This window comes from Lampetra fluviatilis, chromosome 21 (assembly GCF_964198595.1).
Source record: "Lampetra fluviatilis chromosome 21, kcLamFluv1.1, whole genome shotgun sequence".
Lineage (NCBI taxonomy): Eukaryota > Metazoa > Chordata > Hyperoartia > Petromyzontiformes > Petromyzontidae > Lampetra > Lampetra fluviatilis.
The window spans coordinates 7,798,956-7,822,690 of record NC_136295.1 but is presented as its reverse complement, the minus strand read 5'-3'; the positions used below and the strand labels follow the sequence as shown (position 1 = coordinate 7,822,690).

At 54.0% G+C, this 23,735-nt stretch overlaps 1 protein-coding gene across 1 annotated transcript in view; it reads right to left on the bottom strand.

Annotated features, from left to right (window-relative positions):
- The window catches only part of DNAH11 (dynein axonemal heavy chain 11), a 152,520-nt gene that overhangs the window by 101,334 nt on the left and 27,451 nt on the right, over positions 1 to 23,735 (bottom strand). The window contains exons 8-20 of the mRNA XM_078865799.1: positions 23,184 to 23,300; positions 22,564 to 22,701; positions 19,991 to 20,115; positions 14,417 to 14,612; positions 13,084 to 13,191; positions 11,772 to 11,917; positions 10,921 to 11,173; positions 8,486 to 8,827; positions 7,448 to 7,708; positions 6,602 to 6,771; positions 5,100 to 5,322; positions 3,245 to 3,361; positions 1,071 to 1,157 (exon numbers count right to left, since the gene is read on the bottom strand). Coding sequence (XP_078721925.1) covers positions 1,071 to 1,157; positions 3,245 to 3,361; positions 5,100 to 5,322; positions 6,602 to 6,771; positions 7,448 to 7,708; positions 8,486 to 8,827; positions 10,921 to 11,173; positions 11,772 to 11,917; positions 13,084 to 13,191; positions 14,417 to 14,612; positions 19,991 to 20,115; positions 22,564 to 22,701; positions 23,184 to 23,300 — 2,283 coding nt within the window. The remainder of the gene's footprint in view (positions 1 to 1,070; positions 1,158 to 3,244; positions 3,362 to 5,099; positions 5,323 to 6,601; positions 6,772 to 7,447; positions 7,709 to 8,485; positions 8,828 to 10,920; positions 11,174 to 11,771; positions 11,918 to 13,083; positions 13,192 to 14,416; positions 14,613 to 19,990; positions 20,116 to 22,563; positions 22,702 to 23,183; positions 23,301 to 23,735) is intronic.

The window sequence follows — 23,735 nt, the reverse complement described above, 5'->3', positions numbered from 1 at the left end:
GCCCGCGGGGGCCAAAATAGAGTGGGGGGGGGGGGGGTATGACAGGAATGACTTCTCCAGTATTAAAATCCGAATATTTATTTACACCGGAGGAATCTGATGAGCCATGAAGCTCTTTTTCACAGATGTTCCGTAGGGGACTGGACATCCAGTAGGAGCCTCAACGGGGGTTCTGGTTGATATGATAAAGAAATTAGAACTATATGGGGTATCTATAAACGGCTCGCCCTTCTCTACGCACACCATATGTTTATGGATTTTAAGAAGTATTTTTTTTTTGGGGGGGGGGGGCAGGGGGCTGGAGAAGGGGGGGGGGGGAGATGCAGCAAGAAGACAGCGACTGGAATGAGGCCAAGCTCGGCGTGAACCAGCATCTGCAGTCGGGCGGCAGGAATCGATTTTACACCCCAGACCTGGTACTGCGATTGTGTTGAACTCGCCAAGCAAACGGACTACTCTGGGCCGACGTGGTTGGAACCGTTGGACCCCACGTAGTTCTCATTGCCATGTGTACTGCGATGTAGCAGTATGCTGCACACTTGTGTGTGTGTGTGTATGTATGCTGAACTGCTTTCGCACTCTACGTAGTCAACCGTGCTAAATGAAGGCGCGGTTTTGATACGCCTAGAGGGCACGGAGTCGCCAACCTGTGGCTCCGAAGCCGCATGCGGTGGCTCTTTAAGCAACTGGCTCCGTGACGTAATGAATGTATTCATTCACGTGCACCGAATTCGAACAAAAAAAATGGCTCTTCTTGTTATTTTGCTTGCCGACCCCTGACCCTAGGGCGACTCAGACGTACGCCCGGGGTTCGGGCTGCGGCAAACCTGGCGACTCCGTGGCAAGTGCGCGTGTGTGCACGTCTGCCGGTCATCTAATTTAGCCGACCCGCAAAACACCTGGGGTCTGTCCCGTGACCTCCTGCCAGCGGCGAGCCTTCCGCACTTCACGCGACGGCCTCAAAGTTCACCGAGCCTGGCACGGAGCTCTGCGGTGGCGACGTCGCCGCCACTCGGTGGTGGATGGCCGCAGTTGTTGTTGTTTTGTGTGTGTGGGTTGTCAACGCGCACCTTGTCCAGCGTGGTGTACGGCTGTGCCGAGTTGTAGGCAAACGGAGCCTCCGCTCGAAACCACTCGCGGAATCCCTGCTGCCTCGACTGCACCGCACACGCACGCACGCACACACGGGGAGCACGCACCGATCACTCAGGGCCAGCGCAACCAACGCTCGCTCGGGGCCAGATTATTTTGGTGGGAAGTCCAGGGCTGTGCTTATCCGACGTTGCGTTAGCTCGTCGGCTCAGCAGAGGTGACGACCGTCGCGTGACGGGCGACCGACGCCGTACAAGTTTTCACGACTGAAAGCTTCGCGTAAGCAACAACAAAACAAACGCATGGATTCACGCGCCGCAAAAGCGACGGCGACGGGACGGAACGACACGCAACGAAAACGAAGAAGAAAAATTCAGAAGCGTAAACAAACAAACGCACGTACGTCTGTTTGTGTGTATGTGTGTATGTCTGTATGTGTGTATGTGTGTCTGTGTGTCTGTATGTGTGGATGTATGTCTGTATGTGTGTATGTGTGTATGTGTGTGTGTCTGTATGTCTGTGTGTGTGTGTATGTGTGTGTATGTGTGTATGTCTGTATGTGTGTATGTGTGTGTGTCTGTATGTGTGTATGTGTGTATGTGTGTATGTGTGTGTATGTGTGTATGTGTGTGTGTCTGTATGTCTGTATGTGTGTGTCTGTATGTCTGTATGTGTGTATGTCTCTATGTGTGTATGTGTGTGTGTCTGTATGTCTGTATGTGTATATGCCTGTATGTCTGTCTCTATGTCTGTAGGTGTGTATGTGTGTGTGTCTGTATGTATGTATGTGTGTATGTGTGTATGTGTGTATGTGTGTGTGTCTGTATGTATGTGTGTATGTATGTATGTGTGTATGTGTGTATGTGTGTATGTGTGTATGTGTGTGTGTATGTGTGTATGTGTGTATGTATGTGTGTATGTGTGTATGTGTGTATGTATGTATGTGTGTATGTGTGTGTGTATGTGTGTATGTATGTGTGTATGTGTGTATGTGTGTGTGTATGTGTGTGTGTCTGTATGTATGTGTGTATATGTGTATGTGTGTATGTATGTGTGTATGTGTGTATGTGTGTATGTGTGTGTGTGTGTATGTATGTGTGTGTCTGTATGTATGTGTGTATGTGTGTATGTGTGTATGTGTGTATGTGTGTATGTGTGTATGTGTGTATGTGTGTATGTATGTGTGTATGTGTGTATGTGTGTATGTGTGTGTGTATGTGTGTATGTGTGTATGTGTGTATGTGTGTGTGTGTGTATGTGTGTATGTGTGTATGTGTGTATGTGTGTATGTGTGTATGTGTGTATGTGTGTATGTGTGTACGTGTGTTGAACTTCGTTCGCACCGCACGTAGACAACCACGCTAATCAGAAGTGCGGGGGAAGGACAACAAACTAAACGCACAAAAGCAGTTCTAAAGAAGTGAGTTTCCAATCTACATGATTTAAAAGTGCACAGCTCCAGTGGCTTCCTAGTGTCGGTATAGATGGCCGCAGTAGCACATCTGACCGCGATGCAAGTGACCGTCTTTGCTCGATGGCAGCAAAAAGCCGCTGCTGCTGCTGCAAAAGATGACCGGAGTTTGCGTGACGATGGCTTATGCACCTTGACGCGATCAGCAAAGGTACAATCTTAATTTTGGAGCTTTCGTGACTGCAGGAATTATTCTTTGGTTCTTTCGGTCAAGTCACGTATAAAGATAAAATAATAGGCCTGCGTACTTTACTACGCGTCTCTTCGTACTCATTGACATGTAATTTTTTCTCTAACCCCTCCTTCTCTCTCTGCCTCCGCCCCCCTCTGTCTATTTGAGGCCACCCCACAGAGACGATCACCCCTCTCTGTTACCTGTGTTGCTCTCTCTCTCTGTGTATCTTGGTGATATCTGTCTGCTTATATGTCTGTCTATAGTTTTCTGGTTAGATTTGATGTCGCTATTTCATTATACCTGATGATGATTGCTTGTGTTGCAATCGAAACGTCGTATGCTATTATTTAATTTATTATTTTATCTTTATACGTGACTTTACCGAAAGAACCGAAGAATCAGCAAAGGTGTTGCGGTTCATTCGTGGAGCTCGTACGTTCTCTCTTCCCCTGTCTCCTTGAGCAGTGCAAGGACAAAAACGAAATCGAAACATCGCAAGGGCTCACGTCGAACTTGACGCATTTCTGCCGGATGTTGGTGACGCGCTGGCTCTGCATCGGCGCCGCCTCGTGCTTCACCGTGATGGCCATCTTCTTCAGCCCGTTCCACTTCTCCGGCAACTCCTGCACGCAGGCGCGACGACTCGCGATTATCATCATCGTCGTCATCGATCATGTATGTTTGTAGAGCTTTGCACCGTACGTAGCCAACCGTGTCAATCGTCGTCGTTGTCGTCGTCGTCGTCGACCGTGGTCTATCCACTGCTGGATGGAGGCCTCTGGAAGCTGTTGCACATTTCGCCGCGTGTGTGTGTGCGAGTCTCATCCTCGGGCCTCGCCCTCGCATGCGGTCATCGTCGTTCTCGTTGTCGCTATCGTCGTCGTCATCGTCGTCATCATCGACGTCATCATCGTCGTCGCCATCGTCGTCATCATCGTCGTCGCCATCGTCGTCATCGTCATCATCATCGTCGTCGTCGTCATCGTCGTCATCGTCGTTGTCATCGTCGTCATCGTCGTCATCGTCGTTGTCATCGTCGTCATCATCGACGCAAGGCAACTCAGACCCACGTGGTGTTTGTCATTGTTGATGTTGATGAGATGAGCAGCAGGCAAGTTACTCCGGCACCAGTAGCTGAAATAATAATAACAGCGACAACAACCAGATCGCAACAACAATCACATCACAACAGAAATAACAACCACCACATTATAACAGTAATAACAACAACAATCAGATCAACACAACAACAATCACATCACAACAGTAATAACAACCAGATCACAACAACAACGACCAGATAGCAACAACAACCAGATCACAACAACAACCAGATAACAACAACCAGATCACAACAATGACATCACAGCAAGAACAACCAGATTACAACAACCAGATCACAACAATAACAACCACATCACAACAATTAGAACACAACAATAACAACCACATCACAACAATTAGATCACATCAAGAACAACCAGATAACAACAACCAGATCACAACAATAACAACCACCTCACAACAATTAGATCACAACAATAACAACCACCTCACAACAATTAGATCACAACAATAACAACCACCTCACAACAATTAGATCACAACAATAACAACCACATCACACCAATGACATCACAGCAAGAACAACCAGATCACAACAAGAACCACGAGACACCACCAGGCGACCCTATCCTGTATTCATGTTGAACTTCTTTCGCACCGTAAGTCGCCAACCCTTCTACATCGGAGGTGCAGGGGAAGATCTCCAAACACACGGCCACGCTGAGCACAGTCCTAGACCGTGGTGAGTGAGCGAGAGAGCGCGAGTACAACGAACGAATCACAACAACAACATTGGAACAACAGTAACACCAACAGCAACAACAGACAAAGATCCCCCGTAAAGCCTGTAACAGACTGTTGGGGCAAGTGCCATTAGCGAGCACCTATGAAGGCCGGCACAACACACGAGGGGGTGGAGTGGCCAGCACCACGCCCGGCCGCCTTTGTCTCCCAGGTGGCGATGTTTCTACACACCGCACCAGGTACTCATCTGAGGCCGGCTCGGCCTAGGGGGGAAGCCCGGGACCGGTTCAAATAATCGTCACCGGTGTTGGCCGTGAGAGGGGAATCGAACCCGGGTCGCCGGGTTCGTAGTGCAGCGCGCTAACCGCTACACCACCGCTCCCCATGGCTGATGCGTACCCGGGTCGCCGGGTTCGTAGCAGCTCACTAATCGCTGCGCCACTGCTCAACAACATCGACAACAACCGTAACAACGCACGGCAAGGCCAAACGCCAACGGCCCGCGAATACGGGCAGGCGGGCGGGCAGGCGGGCAGGCGGGCGGGCAGTCACCTCGAGCTGTGCGTGCACGCTGTCGGGCAGCCGCTGCCCGTAGAGGAGCAGCAGCTCGATGGTGTCGTGCAGCGGCTGGAAGAGGCGGTCGGTGGCCGTCTGGCGGTCGCGCACGGCCATCAGGTGCATCATGGTCTCCACGAGGCCCTCGTAGTCGTCGGCGCGGAGCTCCCTGCGCAGGCCCGCCTCCGTCACCGCGATGAACTCCTCCAGCTCCGCCAGGCTGGTGGCGACGACGGCGACGACCGTTACCGTTGTCTATGCGGTGCGATGATGATGGTTGTTGTCTATTCGGCATGATGATGATGATGATCGTTACCATTGTCTATTCAGCATGATGATGATCGTTACCATTGTCTATTCAACATGATGATGGTTGTTGTCTATTCAGCATGATGATGATGATCGTTACCATTGTCTATTCAGCATGATGATGGTTGTTGTCTATTCGGCATGATGATGATGATCGTTACCATTGTCTATTCAGCATGATGATGATCGTTACCATTGTCTATTCAGCATGATGATGATCGTTACCATTGTCTATTCAACATGATGATGGTTGTTGTCTATTCAGCATGATGATGATGATCGTTACCATTGTCTATGCAGCATGATGATGATTGTTGTCTATTCAGCATGATGATGATGATCGTTACCATTGTCTATTCAACATGATGATGCTTGTTGTCTATTCAGCATGATGATGATGATCGTTACCGTTGTCTATTCGGAGAGACAACAATTGTTGTCTATTCAGAATGATGATGATGATGATCGTTACCATTGTCTATTCAGCATGATGATGATCGTTACCATTGTCCATTCGGCACAATGATGATCGTTACCATTGTCTATTCAGCATGATGATCGTTACCATTGTCTATTCAGCATGATGATCGTTACCATTGTCTATTCAGCATGATGATCGTTACCATTGTCTATTCAGCATGATGATCGTTACCATTGTCTATTCAGCATGATGATGATGATCGTTATCGTTGTCTATTCGGAGAGACAATGATTGTTGTCTATTTGGCATGATGACGATGATGATCATTAGAAGTGTTTATTCGATACGACGATGATTGTTGTTTATGTGGCATGATGACGATCGTTGTCTATGCGGAGCGATGATCGGAATCTATTCGGTTAGATGATTGTTATTTTTATTTATTCGGCGTGATGATCGTTTCCGCTACCTATTCGGCACTCGCGCACCGCCTACGTAGCTACCAATCTATCTCTCTCCCATCCAATTTGCGTATGTTGGTCTATATGTTACCCATTGATCTGTGTGTTACTGCCTGTCTACATGTGTGCCTTGCTACCTTCTCAGCCAGCTTATCCACCTGTCCAATCTATCCACCCATCTACCTCTGCTTGTACCAAACGGCAGCGCTGACGTTGCATCAGACGTCGGTGACCTAACCTGCCCCCACCCCGCCCCCCACAACCCCCGTGACCTCCGCGACCCCCGCGACCCCCGCGACCCCCGCAACCTGTCGGTGACGTGATGGATGAGGTGCTCCTTGAACATCCAGCTCCAGCGGCAGACGATGTTGAGGAGGGCCGTCTTGAACGGGCGGACGTCGACCCGCAGCCACGAGTCGATGACTCGCGCGTCCTCCAGCGCGGCCACGCGGGCGTGAAGCTGCTCGTAGACGTCGATCTGCGGGGGGGGGGTGCGACGGCGTGACGTCGATCGCTTCCATCGCGTCTCTCGGCTACGCTCCTTTACCCGACCCCCCCCCCCCCCCCCCCCCGGCGCGTTCCTCTACGCCGCCGTGGGCTCCCAGCGTGCGACCCAGTCTCGCTCGCTCCGGCTCCCTTCTCGCTCCCCGTCACCGCTGGAACTAATTCCGACCGCAGCCACGTCGAGCAATCATCTTGAGCACAACAACGACGAGTTGCAGCTTCCGTTCCTCCCTTGAAATGGCCTCCATCTCACACCCCTAGCCCATCCTGCTGCTACTACTCCCTTCCCCCGACCCCCAGCTTTGACCAGGCCTACACCAACTTCTATCACTACACCAACTCCTATCGCTACCACTACCCCTATCACTACCCCCACCCCTATCACTACCCAAACCCCTACCACTACCCCAATCCCTATTACTACCCCCAAACCTATTACTACCCCTATCACTACCACTACCCTCACCCCTACCACTACCACTACCCCCACTCCTACCACTACCCCCATCACTACCCCCACCCCTACCCCCACCCCTACCACTACCCCCACTCCTACCACTACTCCTACCACTACCCCCACCCTTACCACTACCCCCACCCCTACCACTACCCCCACCCCTATCACTACCCCTACCCCCCCCACCCCTAACCTGCTCCTTGAAGGCCTGCAGGCCCGGCGGGGCCTCGGGGACGCCGTCGTCGGCGTGGGCCTCGGCCTCGCCGGCGGGGAGCGCGTGGCCGTAGCGCAGGAACTGGCGCAGGAACTGGCGGCGGTCGTCGCTCCAGAGGAAGGCGAAGGGCGTCGTGGCGGCGGCGCCCAGCTGGGCGCGAGCTCGCGCCGCCGCCGCCGCGGCACGGGCCGAGATCTCCTGGCGCAGCTCGGCCAGGTCAAGCATGTCCTCCATGTCCTGCTGCTCGGGGGGGGGGGGTCGGGGGGGGGGGTGACGTGAGCGTGTTGAACTACGAACCCGGCGGCCCGAGTTCGATTCTCGCTCACGGCCAACGACGAGTATCTGAACCGGTCCTGGGCCTCCCCCTAGGTCGACTCGGCCTCAAACGAGTACCTGGTGCGGTGTGTAGTAAACATCGCCACTGGGGAGACAAAGGCGGTTGGACGTGGTGCTGGCCACCCACCCCCTTGTGTACTGTTCTGACCTTCATAGGTGCTCGCTAACAGCACTTGCCCCTACAGTCTGTTAAAGGATATATGGGGGATATTTAGCTTTTTTTGTTTCGTGTAATAAATGCACGCACACCGCCACAACTATCATCACCATCACCACCAGCACTTCAACCACCACTACCATCACTGTCGCCACCCACCACAATTACCGCCCTCACCACCACCGTTACCACCACCTTCACCCCCCCTTATCACCGCCACCACCACTACCACCACCTTCACCATCCTTATCACCACCATCATCACCACCACCATCACCACCACCGTCACCACCACCACTGTCTCCACCACCACCATCACCACCACTACCACCACCTTCACCACCCTTATCATCACCAGCACCGTCACCACCACCACCATCACCACCATCTTCAACCACCGTTATTACCACCACCACCATTACCACCCTTATCACCACCACCGTCACCACCACCACTGTCTCCACCACCACCACCAGCCTTTATCACCACCACCACCGCCGCCACCACCACCGCCGCCCTCCCACCTGATAGTGCGGCATGCCGAGGTGCGTGGCCACGCGGGGGCACAGCGACGAGACGCCGTAGACGTCGTCCAGGATTTGCTCGACGACGTCGGCCAGCCCCTCGCCGTCGCCGTCGTCGTCGGGCTCCAGCGAGGGCGAGAAGCGGGGGCGGCCGCCCCGCAGCTCCAGCTGCACCTGCAGCAGCGGCGCCGGGCGCAGCGACGCGTCCGTGGCCTCGCGCAGGTAGTGCAGCGAGCGCAGCGCCGCCGAGAAGAAGCCGTCGAGGAGGATCTCGTCGATGAACTCGAGGTAGGCGAGCCACGGCCCCTCCGCCTCCTCCCCCTCCCCCTCGCCCAGCTGCTGCTGCAGTAGCAGCAGCGAGCGGTTCTCCTGTGTGGAGCCGGGCGACAACGCGCGCACGTGCGTACGTGCGGGCGTGCGTATGTGCGGGCGTTCGTGGGTATGTGCGTACGTGCGTACGTAAGTGCGTGCGTGCGTGCGTATGTACGTGCGTGCAAATGTACATGCGTGCGTATGTATGTGGGTACGTGCGCATGTATGTGCGTTCATGTGTGCATATGTATGTGCGTATGTATGTGCGTGTGTGCACGCGGGGTGAAGGTTGCAGTGGTGGTGGGGAGGGCGGTGGCGTAGCAGTTCGCGTCGCTGCGCTACGAACCCGGCGAGCCGAGTTCGATTCCCGCTCACAGCCACCAACGTAAGTGACGATTACCTGCACCGGTCCTGGGCCTCCCCTAGATCGACTCAGCCTCAAATGAGTACCTGGTGCGGTGTGTAAACATCGCCACTGGGGAGACAAAGGCGGCCGGGCGTCGCCCTGGCTACCCACCCCCTCATGTGCCGTGCCGGCCTTCATAGGTGTTTGCTAACAGCACTTGCCCTAACAGTCTGTTAAAGGCTATATGGGGGATCTTTGTCTTTGGTGGTGGCGAGGGTGGTGATGATGATCATGGTGAAGGTGGTTGCAATCGTGTGGATGATGAAGCGGCAATCACGAAAGTGATGTAATGGTGGTGGCGGTGCTGAAGGTGGTGGAAGTGGTGGTCCTTATGGTGACGATCTTGGTCACTCTGCTAATAGCCAAGATGAAGATTACGGTGATGCCCATAGCGGTGTTCGTGTCGAGGCTGCTACTGCCGATGATGACGACGATGCTCACCCCTGCTGATGATGACACTCACGACGAGGACGGCAATGATTATCACGCAATTTTACAGTCATCACAATTTAAGATGACAATCACACCCCCCCCCCGCCTCAACCTCCCGTCGTCTTCAGCAGAGGACATCTCAATCCCTCCACCGCCCGCCGTGCACCGCACCCATGACTTACGGTGACGGCCTGGCCCGTCTGGGTCTTCACCCGGCACACTGCATCCCGTGGTCCCATCGATACGACATCGGCTACTGTTCACTCACCACCTACTCCAGTCTACCAGGCACCTGGAAACGATTGACCGCATCCAGTATTCATATGGCTCTAGATACGAGCGGCCACATACCTGGGCACAGCACACCACATCCACCATACCCCTCTCCCTCTAGGCACTACCCACCACGTTACCCAGCAGCACAGCACACCACATCCACCATACCCCTCTCCCTCTAGGCACGACCCACCACGTTACCCAGCAGCACAGCACACCACATCCACCATACCCCTCTCCCTCTAGGCACGACCCACCACGTTACCCAGCAGCACACCACATCCACCATGCCCCTCTCCCTCTAGGCACGACCCACCACCTTACCCAGCAGCACAGCACACCACATCCACCATGCCCCTCTCCCTCTAGGCACGACCCACCACCTTACCCAGCAGCACAGCACACCACATCCACCATGCCCCTCTCCCTCTAGGCACGACCCACCACCTTACCCAGCAGCACAGCACACCACATCCACCATACCCCTCTCCCTCTAGGCACGACCCACCACCTTACCCAGCAGCACAGCACACCACATCCACCATGCCCCTCTCCCTCTAGGCACGACCCACCACGTTACCCAGCAGCACAGCACACCACATCCACCATGCCCCTCTCCCTCTAGGCACGACCCACCACCTTACCCAGCAGCACAGCACACCACATCCACCATACCCCTCTCCCTCTAGGCACGACCCACCACCTTACCCAGCAGCACAGCACACCACATCCACCATGCCCCTCTCCCTCTAGGCACGACCCACCACGTTACCCAGCAGCACAGCACACCACATCCACCATGCCCCTCTCCCTCTAGGCACGACCCACCACCTTACCCAGCAGCACAGCACACCACATCCACCATGCCCCTCTCCCTCTAGGCACGACCCACCACCTTACCCAGCAGCACACCACTGCATCCACCTCGAGGTTCTTTCCACCACCTTATCCGGTGGCACGTCACGCCGCACCCCCACCCGGCCCCACCGTGGCCCCACCGTGGCCGCACCTGCACGAGGCGGTGGATGGCGTCGGCGTCGTCGCGGACGGTGCGGTGCCGCTTGGCGAGCCGCTCCGAGCGGCCGGCCAGGAGGAGCGGCGGGGGGTCGCCGCGGCCGTCGCGCCGGCCGTGCAGCGGCGCGTCGGCCCAGGAGCGCGCCAGCGCCTGGATGCGCTCCACGTTCGCCTTGGAGCGCTGCAGGCGCGAGTCGAGGTCGCCCACCAGCTCGCAGAGGTCGCGCACGTACGCCCAGGTATCATCACTCTGCGTCGGGGGGGGGGGGGGGGTGGGGGGGGTCGCGGGGTCAGGGCCAGCGAAGGGCGGCACGTGAAAGCCCACGGAGGAGGTCGCGCGCTGGGGTGAGGCTCTTCTTCAGGCCGAGCGTGTGCTCCTCGTTTCGTCTCTTTGTTTTCGACCCCGTTGCCGACGGTCGCACGTCACGGCGACACGAGACTCGTTATCGTCGTCGACATCGTCGTCGTCGTCGTTGTGCTTGATCAAGTGCTTGTTTTTGTTGTCGCACCTACGATTAGCACGGTTGGCGATGCACGGTGCGGAAGAAGGTCAACATACATACATCATCATCACCATGATCATTATTGTCGCGATTGTCACCATCATCGTCGTCATCATCATCGTCGTCGTCATTATCATCATCATCGTCCTCGTCGTCATCATCATCCACCATGATTAGTCAACTGATGGATGGTGGTCTTCCACGGGCTTCCACCATCTCTCATGGTCCCCCCCCCCCCCCACAATGAGCCCAGTTTAGCCGTCGCCATCCCCCCACTGCCCTCCCGCCCACAAATATCAAAATCGACGGCGGTGGCAGCCCCCCCCCCCCATGCACCTCGCACTGCTGCCAGGTGACGGCGGCGAGCGCCGGGCCCAGCTTGTCGTCGACGCGCGCCAGCTGCGCCGCCACCAGCGGGAACTCCACCTCCAGCAGGGAGCGCTGCACGCGGTTGTAGCCCTCGGCCACCAGCTCCAGGCTGCTCACAAACTGAGCCGTCGCACACGACGACGACGAGGAGTGGGGAGTGGGGAGGGGGCAGTAGGAGGGCGAGAGAGAAGGGCAAGGAGGGAAAGAGAGGAGGAGGAGGAGGGGGGGGGGGGCGGAGAGAAGGGGATGAGGAGGGAAGAGGGAAGAGGAGTAGGAGGAGGAGGAAGAGGAGGGAAGAGGGAGACGGGCAAGGAGAGAAAGGGAGGAGGAGGGGGAGAAGAGGAGGAGGAGGAGGGAGGGAGAGGAAGAGGAGGGAGGTTGAGGGAAGAGGAGTAGAAGGAGGGCGAGAGAGAAGGCCAAGGAAGAAAAGAGAGGCGGAGGAGAGAAGGGGATGAGGAAGGAGGAGGTAAGAGGAGTAGGAGGAGGAGGAAGAGGAGGGAAGAGAGAGAAGGGCAAGGAGGGAAAGAGAGGAGGAGGAGGAGGGGGGGGGGGCGGAGGAGAGAAGGGGATGAGGAGGGAGGAGGGAAGAGGAGTAGGAGGAGGAGGAAGAGGAGGGAAGAGGGAGAAGGGCAAGGAGGGAAAGAGAGGAGGAGGAGGAGGGGGAGGAGAGGAGGAGGAGGGAGGAAGAGGAGGGAGGATGAGGGAGGAGGGAAGAGGAACAGGAGTAGAAGGAGGAAGGGGAGGGAATAGGAGAACGAGGAGTAGAGAAGCGAAAGAAGATGGAAGATGGAGAAGGGCAAGCAGGGAAGGAGAGGAGGCGGAGGAGAGAAGGAGGAGGAGGAGGGATGTAGCGGCGACGACGTGAGAGAATGGTGTTAATGGAGACCGCTGTTATATCTCCCGCACGGTAACGACGGTGAGAGCGAGAAATACTTTGACGCCCCTCGCATTTGCCAATCCCTTTTGCGGAACAAAAGTCGACGCACGGCAAAAATCGTCCCATTGGGCAACATTTCTCAACGGGGATTGTGGCTACGGTTGCCTCTCCCCTCCGGGCAAACGCAATGGCATTCCGATGGTGGCGCTCACATCGTACGGGCAAACACCAACGCCGATTTTTCTTCCAGAGATACATACACATTTCTACGGCCGATCGGCGATTTCTGTCGGCTGTCCGATTTCCCGCGCGCATTGTGTCGTCATCGTCGCCGCTGCTCGCGACGGCACGGCCGTGACGACGGCGGTGGCGAGAGAGATAGCAATAGAGAGGAGAGAGAGGGACACACCTGGTTGATGGCGCCCCGCTTGTGGAAGATGGCGAGCGCCGCGGCGGGGATCGCTCCGCGCAGCTCCAGGTGCTGCAGGTACTTGACCTCGCGCAGCACGGCGGACAGCTGGGGACGGCAGCAAAGCAGCAGATGCTTGGCATGCATCCGCACGTGCGCACGTGTGTCTCTCGCACCACACGGAGCCAATCGCGCTCGTCGGAGGCGCGGCGATAAGCCTGTCGCGGCGATGGCCTCGCGCAGCACAATGAGAACGGCAAGGCCGACGCCGGGTACGCTCGACTGATTGAACGCCTCGAGGCATTCCGCGACCGACGTTAAGATCCATAAACTATCGCGCCGGGGGTCAGATCTCTGTGTCGTGCGCCACGCTCCTCCCGGCAACGTCACTGCAGCCCACCCACCCACTCACCCACTCACCCACCCACTCACCCACCCACCCACTCAACCACTCACCCACCCACCCACCCACTCACCCACTCACCCACTCACTCACCCACCCACCCACCCACTCACCCACCCACCCACTCACTCACCCACCCACTCACCCACCCACCCACCCACCCACTCACCCACCCACTCACTCACCCACTCACCCACCCACCCACCCACTCACCCACCCACCCACTCACTCACCCACTCACCCACCCACCCACTCACCCACTCATCCACCCACCCACCCACTCACCCACTCACCCACCCACTCACCCACCCACTCACCCACCCACCCACTCACCCACCCACTCACCCACCCACTCACCCACCCACTCACCCACCCACCCACTCACCCACCCACCCACGTGAAGGTGTCGCACGATGAACAAACGTGGCTGAGTTATTACCGCCCCCAGCAGCAGCAGCAGCGCCACCACCACGCCGGTGAAATGGGCGATTGGGAGAGCGATCGATACGCGCGTTCGGTTACATCCAGCACCATCAGGCAAGCTGATCAGGAATCACATTGCTCAACTCAACTTGTCTTTTTCCCACCCGGTAAGTCCCACTGAGCTATGTAGCTCTTTTCTAGAAGCGACCTGGCCATCAATAATAGCCCCAACGAAGCGGCTTATCACGTGGAAATACATAGCAGTTGGCAAAAAACTCTAAACGCGTGTTGATTCTAAATGTGGAGGGAAAAACCGAAGGACCCGGAGAAAAATCCACGTGACCACGGGGGAGAACACGCAAACTGCAAATGTACAGCAGGCGTCAGGGGTCGGAATCAAAACCCACGACCTCCTGTATACCAGGCGAGGTTGTTAACATCTCCGAGCCACCGCGCCATGGTTAACCCCATTGTTGGCTATCGGAGGGCGAGGCCGGGAGGGTTCACCTGGGAGCTGAAGTTGACCCTGAGGCTGCCGTCGCCGTGGAGACGGAGGAGTAGCGGGCGGTCCAGGCTGAAGCGGCAGACCTCGTCGACGCCGCGCTCCCACTGGGCGAAGGCGTCGTCCTCGTGGCGCGCCAGCAGGGCCATCATCTCCTCGTACTTGTCGAACGCGACGCGCGCCTCCTCGCTCTCCATCGACCTGCCGTGGTGGCGCAGCGCGCGCAGGCCGCTGTTGCCAAGCCGTCGCCGTCGTCAGGGTTGTCGTCCTGACCGTCGTCGTCGTCATCGTCGTCATCGTCGCTCTTACCGTCATCGTTGTCATTGTTACCATCGTGGCCATCGTCATCATCGTCATCGTCGTCGTCATCGTCGTCATCGTCGTCAACGTCGCTCTTACCGTCATCGTTTTCATTGTTACCATCGTGGCCATCGTCATCATCGTCATCATCATCGTCGTCGTCATCGTCGTCATCGTCACTCTTACCGTCATCGTTGTCATTGTTGCCATCGTCGCCATCGTCCTCGTCGTCGTCATCATCATCATCACCGGCGTCGCCGATCGTCATTGCAATTGTCCTTATCAGCATTACCATTGAACGTGTCGTTACTGTCATCGTTATTATTGCCGCCATCATCATCGTCATCATCACAACTGTCACTACTGTTGTCATGATAATCGTCGTCAGGGTTGTCGTTATTCCCCTCACCATCATCATCGTTGTTGTCCACATCCAATCCACCCAGCATGAGGGAGATGGCAGCAGAACGGTGGTTTTTGAATCTATCTGTGCGGAGCTATGAGCATTCTCCCCCACTCCCCTCCCGCGTACGCGTGGTGGGGTGGTCTCCAGGTTCTCTGGTTTCCTCCGCCAAACATCCCAAGGTAGCAGCACCCTCTTTAAGATGAGTTTTGATGTACGGGCTAGGCGTTGTGTCTAAAATTAAAAGACCTCATATCATAATCCCTGTCACAACCCATCACTGCCTGCCTCATCATCACCATCACCATCCCTGTCACAACCAGCACTGCCTGTCCCATCATCACCATGATCCCTGTCACAACCATCACTGCCCCATCATCACCATCATCACCATCACCATCCCTGCCACAACCATCACCACCTGCCTCATCATCATCATCCCTGCCACAACCATCACTGCCCCATCATCATCACCACCTCCGCCCATAATTGTTCTTTGGGTCAGAGCTTCACATGCAATAGATCGATTAAAATTCGAACGTGTGTCGTCCACCCTCCTCCACCCGACGCAGCCAAATGGATAAAGTCAACATCAACAAATGTGCCAATTTGTGGAGAGCGATCAACGCGCATAAAAACTAAAAACATCGGGTTCTACGCTGCGCTGTCCGTCACAGCCAGCGTCGTCGCGCGAATGCCTGAATGCGTAATAACGTCCTCCGGCCTCGTCCGACACACAGTGGGCGACACGCTTCGCTCCGCGCGGCGATCTGACCCGACGCATCAGCCGCGACTCACAATATTGGTGGCGGAGGCCCGCGTGCAAAAAAAAAATCGTCGTCATCGTCGTCGCCGCAGTCGCCGTTTAAAACAGCAAAAAAAAAAACGGCTATGATACAAAAGCCTTTCACGGGCAATTCGGCAGAACCCACGGCATTTTTCAAATCCGCTCCCGGCGCGACGTTTCCTTTCCGCTAGCTGCGAGCCGCACTTCTAAAGGCACCGTGCCCTTGAGCGAGACCCCGTGGGGGCGCGCATTACTTAGGCAAAGTAGCGGCTGCCCCAACTTTTTCTTTTCCTTTCCAATTTGCCAATTGTTCGCGAGATAATTTCCATCTCTTAAGTGCGCGCGGGAAAGGAAAAAGAAAACGTCGAGTCAGGGGGGGCTGGGGTTGAGTGGAAAGAGTGACTAGCTACATTTGAAAACGTTTAATAACAATCATAATCCTGTAATTCCGCTGGAAATGTAGGTCAAAAGACGTGAGGTTCAACGATCTCGGGAGTGGAAAAGCGTGGAGTATTTTTTTTTTTAGCGCGCACTTTGGGAGAAAAAAGGGGGTACGAGGGAATGGCAGGCGGGTCAATGTCTCGTGTCAGGGTGATACAATCATGGTCAGTGTTTTTTTCATATTATTGATGGCATAATGGTACCTTTTCAAATTAAATGATAATGCGCATTCAGTTTGAAATTTTAATTTCACGGTGCGGTTGGTGAAAGAACGAAAAGATCACGTGGGTTCCTTTCGATTTGCGTCGCACCTACATCAGCTCCGATCCTCGCAGCGTTGAAGGGACAGCGACATTCCGGCGTCGTTTGTTCTGTCGGAGTTTTGTGCGGAGATTTTTTGTGATTTATCCCCCCCCACCCCCTTCCACATGGCGAGATGTGAACTTCTAGATTTGAAGCTTTTGTAACTGCAAGTATTCATATTCTTAGGTTTTTTCGGTAAAGTCACGTAGGTAAAAAATTTAAATTAATAAAAGTACCTTTACATCATCCACACCCAGTTTACACAACAAAGGCTCATTCCTAGCAGCGTGCTTCAGCCGCACCGAACCTCACAAAAATAATATTCAGGGCCTACCTTGGCTCCTCCCACCCTCAACCAGTATATATATGTAATAACAGCCATAGAGGGTTCACGTGGGGATTGGCTTGCCGGTCCCGCTTTGTAGCCAATAAGGGGTGAGCCAGGGAGCATGGCCTCGGCGTCATCACGGCATGTTAGCAGGGGTGATTGGCCTGGCCAATCGGGGCCTCAGCTAATGGGGAGCCGGATCAGAGGCGTGGTCCCGGGATTGACAGGGAACCATTGGGAACAGTCAACGCTGTCTATGGAGGATTGGCTGGGGGGTACCACGTGACGAAGGGATTAAGAGAGAGAGAGAGGTCGGGAGCAGACTTGGGAACGAGAAGAGCAGGAGTCACGCGCGTACGGGGCTCTGGGTGCCACGTGCGCGGTGGGGACTTGGCGGGGAGTCTGCCCGCTTCCCGTTGTCTGTCAGCAACGGGGAGTGTGTGAAGTGTAACTGTGGAAGTTGAAAATAAAAAGGACTGATTCCGGAAGCCGTCTCAAGAAGGTTTATTACATATACAAGGACTGTTTCCTTGGAATTTCTCTCACTTGATACAGCTATCGTGCTGTGACGGTTCCGTCTGAAGACGGAAACTTGTGTTGCCTCCGAAACGTCGTGATTTTTATTTAATTTTTATTTTACTTTTATTAATTTAAAATTTTTACCTACGTGACTTTACCGAAAAAAATCTAAGAATATGAGATGTGAATTACCTCGCCTGGTATACAGGAGGTTCGTGGGTTCGATCCCGACCCTGACGCCTGTTGTATATTTGGAGTTTGCGTGTGTCTCTCTCTCTCTCTCCACGTGGTCGCGTTTATTTTTCTCCGGGTCCTCCGGATTTTCCATCCACATTTGAAATCAATGTGCGTTCAGAGTATTTGGCTGCAATAAATGTCCACGCGATAAGCCACTCCATTGACCTATCATTTGTGGCCAAGTCGCTGATGAAAAAGAGCTATATAGCTTAGTGGGCCTTACCTGATAAGTTAAAATAGTTTAGTTTCGGACCTCCTTTGCCAGTACCAAAATATGAGAATAGGTTTTCCCCTTTTTTCTGGCAACAAAACAGATGTTAAGATGTTAAAACACCAAACTGAAACCTTTACAAGGAATCATGTCTGCATTAACCACAATACTTGTGGTAAGAATGCAAACAAAAAACACACTCTGATAATATATGCATTGTCTCTGAAACTGAATGGTCCACACCAGAGACAGCTTTCTTTAGAGCCTAGTCTCAAAAGGTGTTAGACCAGAGGACGCCTAACACCTTAACACCTGTTTTGTTGCCAGATAAAAGTGGAAATCCTCTTCTCATAGTTTAGTTTATAGTTATTCTGCCCGTGCACTAACGATAGCAGCGTTTCTGTCATCACCGTCATCAGCCATGATCAATCTACTACTGGAAGAAGTCCTCCACAAACCACTGTGTCAACATCCCGCGATCTTAACGACTTCACGTTTCTATCGCCCCTCCCTCCCCCGTCGAAATAAGACGTTGGGTTTAAATAGAAATATCGTTTGAAATAAAATAAAATAAGTAACGGATGAAAACAATTGTAGTCCATTTTTTGTCCTATGCTGATACACAGCTGCAAAAAAGGCCTCCCTACTTATGAGAGAGTGTTCTTTACCATGCTTCACCACGCTGGATCGGTGCGGGGTAGTAAAGCGGAGACCCAGACCTGCGTTGGATAGCGCAGTATAACAATGTTCGCGGCAAAATTGAAAGTATGATCACCTTCATCTCAACGGAATCCAGCGACTAGTTGGCAATTTGCAACCTGTTGACCCGCCCCTACAAGAGCTTCACAGCTCATCGGATTCCTCCAGGCTAAATAACAGACGCTGATCCTGAACTTCGATGCGTCAAGTAAGTAAATCGATAAACTCCTACACATTCGCGCCTCGGGTTTCCGAGCCGCCCCGTGACCCACGTGCGGATTTATGGGCTGGGCCACGTGTGTGGGAATCTCTTATTCATATTCTTAGGTTTTTTCGGTAAAGTCACGTAGGTAAAAAAAAATAATAAAAGTAAAATCTCTGGGAATCTCTTCTTCACAGCTTTTGCTGCGCATTTATTGCGGGCAACTTCAGCAGCCGAAGTTCTGAAGTTGAAATCCGCAAGATGTCCACCGGAACGCGTGTGTGGTTTGTGAGCGTGTATGCTGAAACTTCTTTTTCGTGGAGAGAGTTTGAGGCTCAACTCGGAAGACCGCGCTTGGAGGGGAAAAGGAAAACAGTTGAGTGTGGAAAATAACAGTGGGATGTTGTGTAAATGTTGTAGCCTTACTCTCCAACACACCGGTGTGCTGTACTAGTAACGCATTGGCACGTTCTGTTTACATGGCAAACATTACTAATTTGCTGTGGTTTCAAAACATCTTTCCCAAACCGTGACAAAAATTGGGATTTTGTTCCACATTCATGACACGGGCAAAGGGTGGGGGGATACCTGAGAACTGGGAGGGGCTGCCCAGCAGTTCCAAAGTTTTACAGGTAGGAACAATATGCTCCACACTGCCCACCAGGGATTATTTGTCTGCCTGACTGTCTGTCGTGCATAAATATATATATATAATATAAACAGCTCTTTGATTGGTGGAGACCTACTGCCGGGAACGGGGAGGTGCCTAAGGGAGGATGGTCAGGGGAGGGGCCTAAGGAAGGGGGGAGTCAAGAGAGGGGCCTGATGGGGGGGGGGGTCAGAGGATGGGCCTAAGGGAGGGGGGGTCAAGGGAGGGGCCTAAGGATATGGGGGGTGGTCAGGGGAGGGGCCTAAGCAAGGGGGAGGGGCCGATAGTTAAGGGGGCTGGCTACCTGGCTGGCTGCCTGGCTACCTCAAGTCAAGTTATCTTTTATACAGGTAGGAACAACAGGTTCCACACTGCCCACCAGGGATTATTTGTCTGTCTGCCGTGCATATTTGTCTGTCGTGCACGAATGCGCTGTCCAACCAAGTTCCTACCTGCCCACTCCGAAGGAACGTGTTTTGTGTCTCTCAAGGGGCACTCACGGGTGGCTGATGAAGCGAAACTGCCTCTTGTGTTTCTGCAGCCTCTGGCCGAGCTGCTTGGCCCACGTCAGGCTCCCGGCAGTCGCGGGCATGTTCTTGTTGACGAGGCCTCGTCCTTTCTTGAGCTGAGGAAAGGACAAAAAAAGAGCAATAAAAGTCTCACCACTCCGGGATTTTTGCAGTTGCGCTGTGGAGCTCTCCGGCTGGTTTTCGAGTTGCGCCGAGTGTTGTTTGGCACGATGTCCGACGTTTCGCTCCACGACGCTGGGGAGCGTCTTCAGGAACGGAAGCAAGAGCGGCCGCAGACGTCACGGAGATCAATTTGTTGAAGAGCTTGATAAAACTAACTTTTTACGATAGGCTACATTACACCCTGAAGTGTGGAAGTTTCACAAATCTAATCTCCGTTTGGTCCACTCGCTACGGAGAGGAGAGCGAGGACTGCTTGATGGAGTCACTCACGTAAAGTTCGATCAATTTGCTCACAGGTCAATTTGGAAGCCGCGTAGCAACATTGGCCCCAATCCTCGCAGACAAATGCCCGATCGCTGTGCGGTGCGCCGTTCCCCTTATGTCGCACAGAGACAGCTGCCACCAGCCCCCCCCCCCCCCCCCGCTTGGCTAGACTGGCACAGGGCACATCATGTACTGGATGGGAGGAGCGCAGCGGTGGCGAGATGTCAACTCCGTCGCTCGGTATACAGGAGGTTCAGGGTTCGACCCCGACCCTGACTACTGCTGTATATTTGGAGTTTGCGTGTCTCTCTCTATTTCAGTGGTTGTGTGGGTGTTTATCGGGGTCCTCCGGTTTTTATCTCGACATTGAGAATCGACGTGCGTCGAGAGTATTTGGCCGCTATAACTTTTCACGTGATAAGCCACTTCGTTGAGCTCTCATTTGTGGCCAGGTCGCTTATGAAAAAGAGCTCTATAGGTGAGTGGGCCTTACCTGGCAAACTAAAAATTGTTTACAGTTTAAAATAGAGACGATGATGATGATGGTGATGATAACGCCATGCCTCTCGGGAGTTTCTCTAGGCATGCCAAATTATTATCGCACACCTCGGTGTATCCAAGTTGTGCAGTGAACATGAACACCGTTCAGCGCAATGCCACCGAGGGCTTGGTCCAACATCGATTCCTGCCACCCCAGGTGCCAAATTACCGGACAGGTGTCAAGTTTCAAGTTTCGAGTTTTTATTGCATTAACCCGGTTGAGAACTCAAAAGACCCCCCAGGGTTTACATCTCACTTGCAAGAGCGACAAAGGGGAGAAATTAAGTCTGCCAGTAGGGGGCGATAATTGTCGAGGCTGCGTGTGTGTGTAAACCCCTCCGGGCAGAGGTCGCAAACGGGTTTTGATTCCTTACCCGTACTCGTACCCGGCCGCACCAGGGTCGCAAACGGGTACCCGGCCGGGTACGGGTTGCCGGGTATCGGGTAGGGTACGGGTATCGGCTACCCGATTGCGACCTCTGCTTCCGGGTAATCTGCGGAGTAACTTTCGAATTCGCCAAAATCTGACCCTGGCGGTGGCACGCGACGGACTCATCTCGCGAATGAACGCCACGGGGATCTTTTAACGTCCACTGTGAGTGAAGCAGATGGCGTGTGGTAGTGGCACTGTTAGGCCTCATTCGAGGCGTTAAGCGAAAATAATTTATCCATGTGTGGCACATTAGGAATGGATCACTCTTTTAATTATGTCCTTGTGCAGCAAGGGAGTAAAGTGTGGTTCTGTGAAAGTCCTGACGTGCTGTGCAGTGCATCAATGCATGTGTGTACAGCAGCATGTGATGACTGAGTCGGGCCTGTAGGTGGCTGGCAGGGTTATTGAATGACCGCGCGGATATACCAGCCACATGGTTAATGGCGGCTCAGGAGCAAGGCTGGTTGTAACACACGTGCTGTTGCATTTTACAGAGTGACGGTGCTGTTCTTCACAAGATTAATATTAACCACAATAAATAAATGTGCTTGCCCTCGATTTGGAGCACCTGCCCACGTCCTTCATTTCGAGTGTGCAACACACGAAATAATGTAACGATAAAATTTGGCGAGATAGGACGTACTTCTACGTACACACGCAGTAAGATGGTGTGACAAGTAACTGAGGGTACGCCACCGCTTCACGGTATAATTTTGCATACTGTATCACTGTACCGCTCAGCCACGCAACTCAAGAAAATAGTTCGTCATCAACCGCTCACGAAACCGCGTTATAACAGTGCGAGTTCTATGTTATAACGACGCGTGTTCCACGTTATAACAGCGTGCAGTCTGTGTTATAACGGCGCGCGTTCTGCGTTATAAAGGCGCGCATTTTGTGTTATAACGGCGCACGTTTCACATTGTGCAAAAAGTGGAAGAATCGCTTTGTAGCAAACAAAGCGCTGAGCGTATGCGCACATCCGATTTGCACGGTTGGCTACGTACGGTGCGAAAGAAGTTCAACATTGCACGTGTGCTTTCTGGTTATTGCTCCCAACGGCAATAACCGGTGCGGCCGCCGGATTCGAACCGCGCACCTCGGCAAAACGAGCGGTGAGCGCGCTAACGGCTGGGTGACTCACCAGCGCCACGTGCTGATCGTAGATCTGTTTGCTGGCCTCGAGCTCCTGGTCGAACATGGCGATCAGCGTTGCGAAGTTGGCAGCGAAGATCTCACCGACCGCCGGCCTCTCCAGGAAGCCAGCCGCGATGGCCACGAGCTGATGGGGGGGGGGGGGGACATCCCCCATGTGACCAATCCTCCATGTGACCAATCCCCTGCCATGGCAATGTGGAATTTCCTACCGCGGGGGCTCAGGGCCGCCAGCGGAAAGGTGAGTCAGAACTCGTTGCCAGTGCAAGCACGGAGACTTTCGCTCAGAACGGACTTTGAATCTTAATGATTTTACTTTATTGCAATTTTTTATTTTAACAATTAAGGCCCACTGAGCTATGCAGCTTTTTGGCCACAAATTACAGCTCAAGTGGCTTATTATGTGGACATTTATATCAGCCAAATACTCTAAGCGTGTGTTGATTCTAAATGTGGAGGGGAGAACACGCAAACTCCAAATATACAGCAGGCGTTGGGGTTGGGATCGAACCCACGACATTCCAGGTAAAGGAGATAAGACAGCCAAACGACTGGGGGGGGGGGGGGGGGGGGTGTGGGGGTAGGAGGGTGGCATGCTGGGAATGGCACCTTGAAGGCCGACTCAAGCCCAGAGCAGTCCTGGAAGGCCTGGCAGAGGATGGAGCCAAGGCGGCGGTCGAAATCCAACACTCGGCGCTTGAAGTCCTTGTAGTCTCTCACAAAAGCCTGCGGTGCACAAGTGGAGTAGGGGGGGGGGCAGGTGATCAGGACGTTGGGTTGGGTGCGCAGGATGAAGCCCTGGGTCTAGGAATTTTGAAGCTCTCTCTCTCGCGGTGTGTTGGTCGTTTGGCCGGATTGGCCGAGCGTGCCCTCTGATGTCCGCTGCTCAGAGCGACTTAAAGCCCAACTTGAACGACGAACCTCAGGGGGCGAGGACTCTGACCAATCACGGCGCACGCTCAAGCGGAACGAGAACAGCCAAAGATTCAAAAGCGACGCAAACGTGACCGCGCGTACACGTAGCCGCGGGGTAAACAAGCTTGCCCAAGCACCGTGGCTCTCTTCCCCCGGACGTGGGGAGGGGGTCTGCGCTTTCCGCGCCAGGTACGGTGTGCGCGCCCATCATCAAAGCAAGCGTCGCGACCGCCTGGCGGGATATTT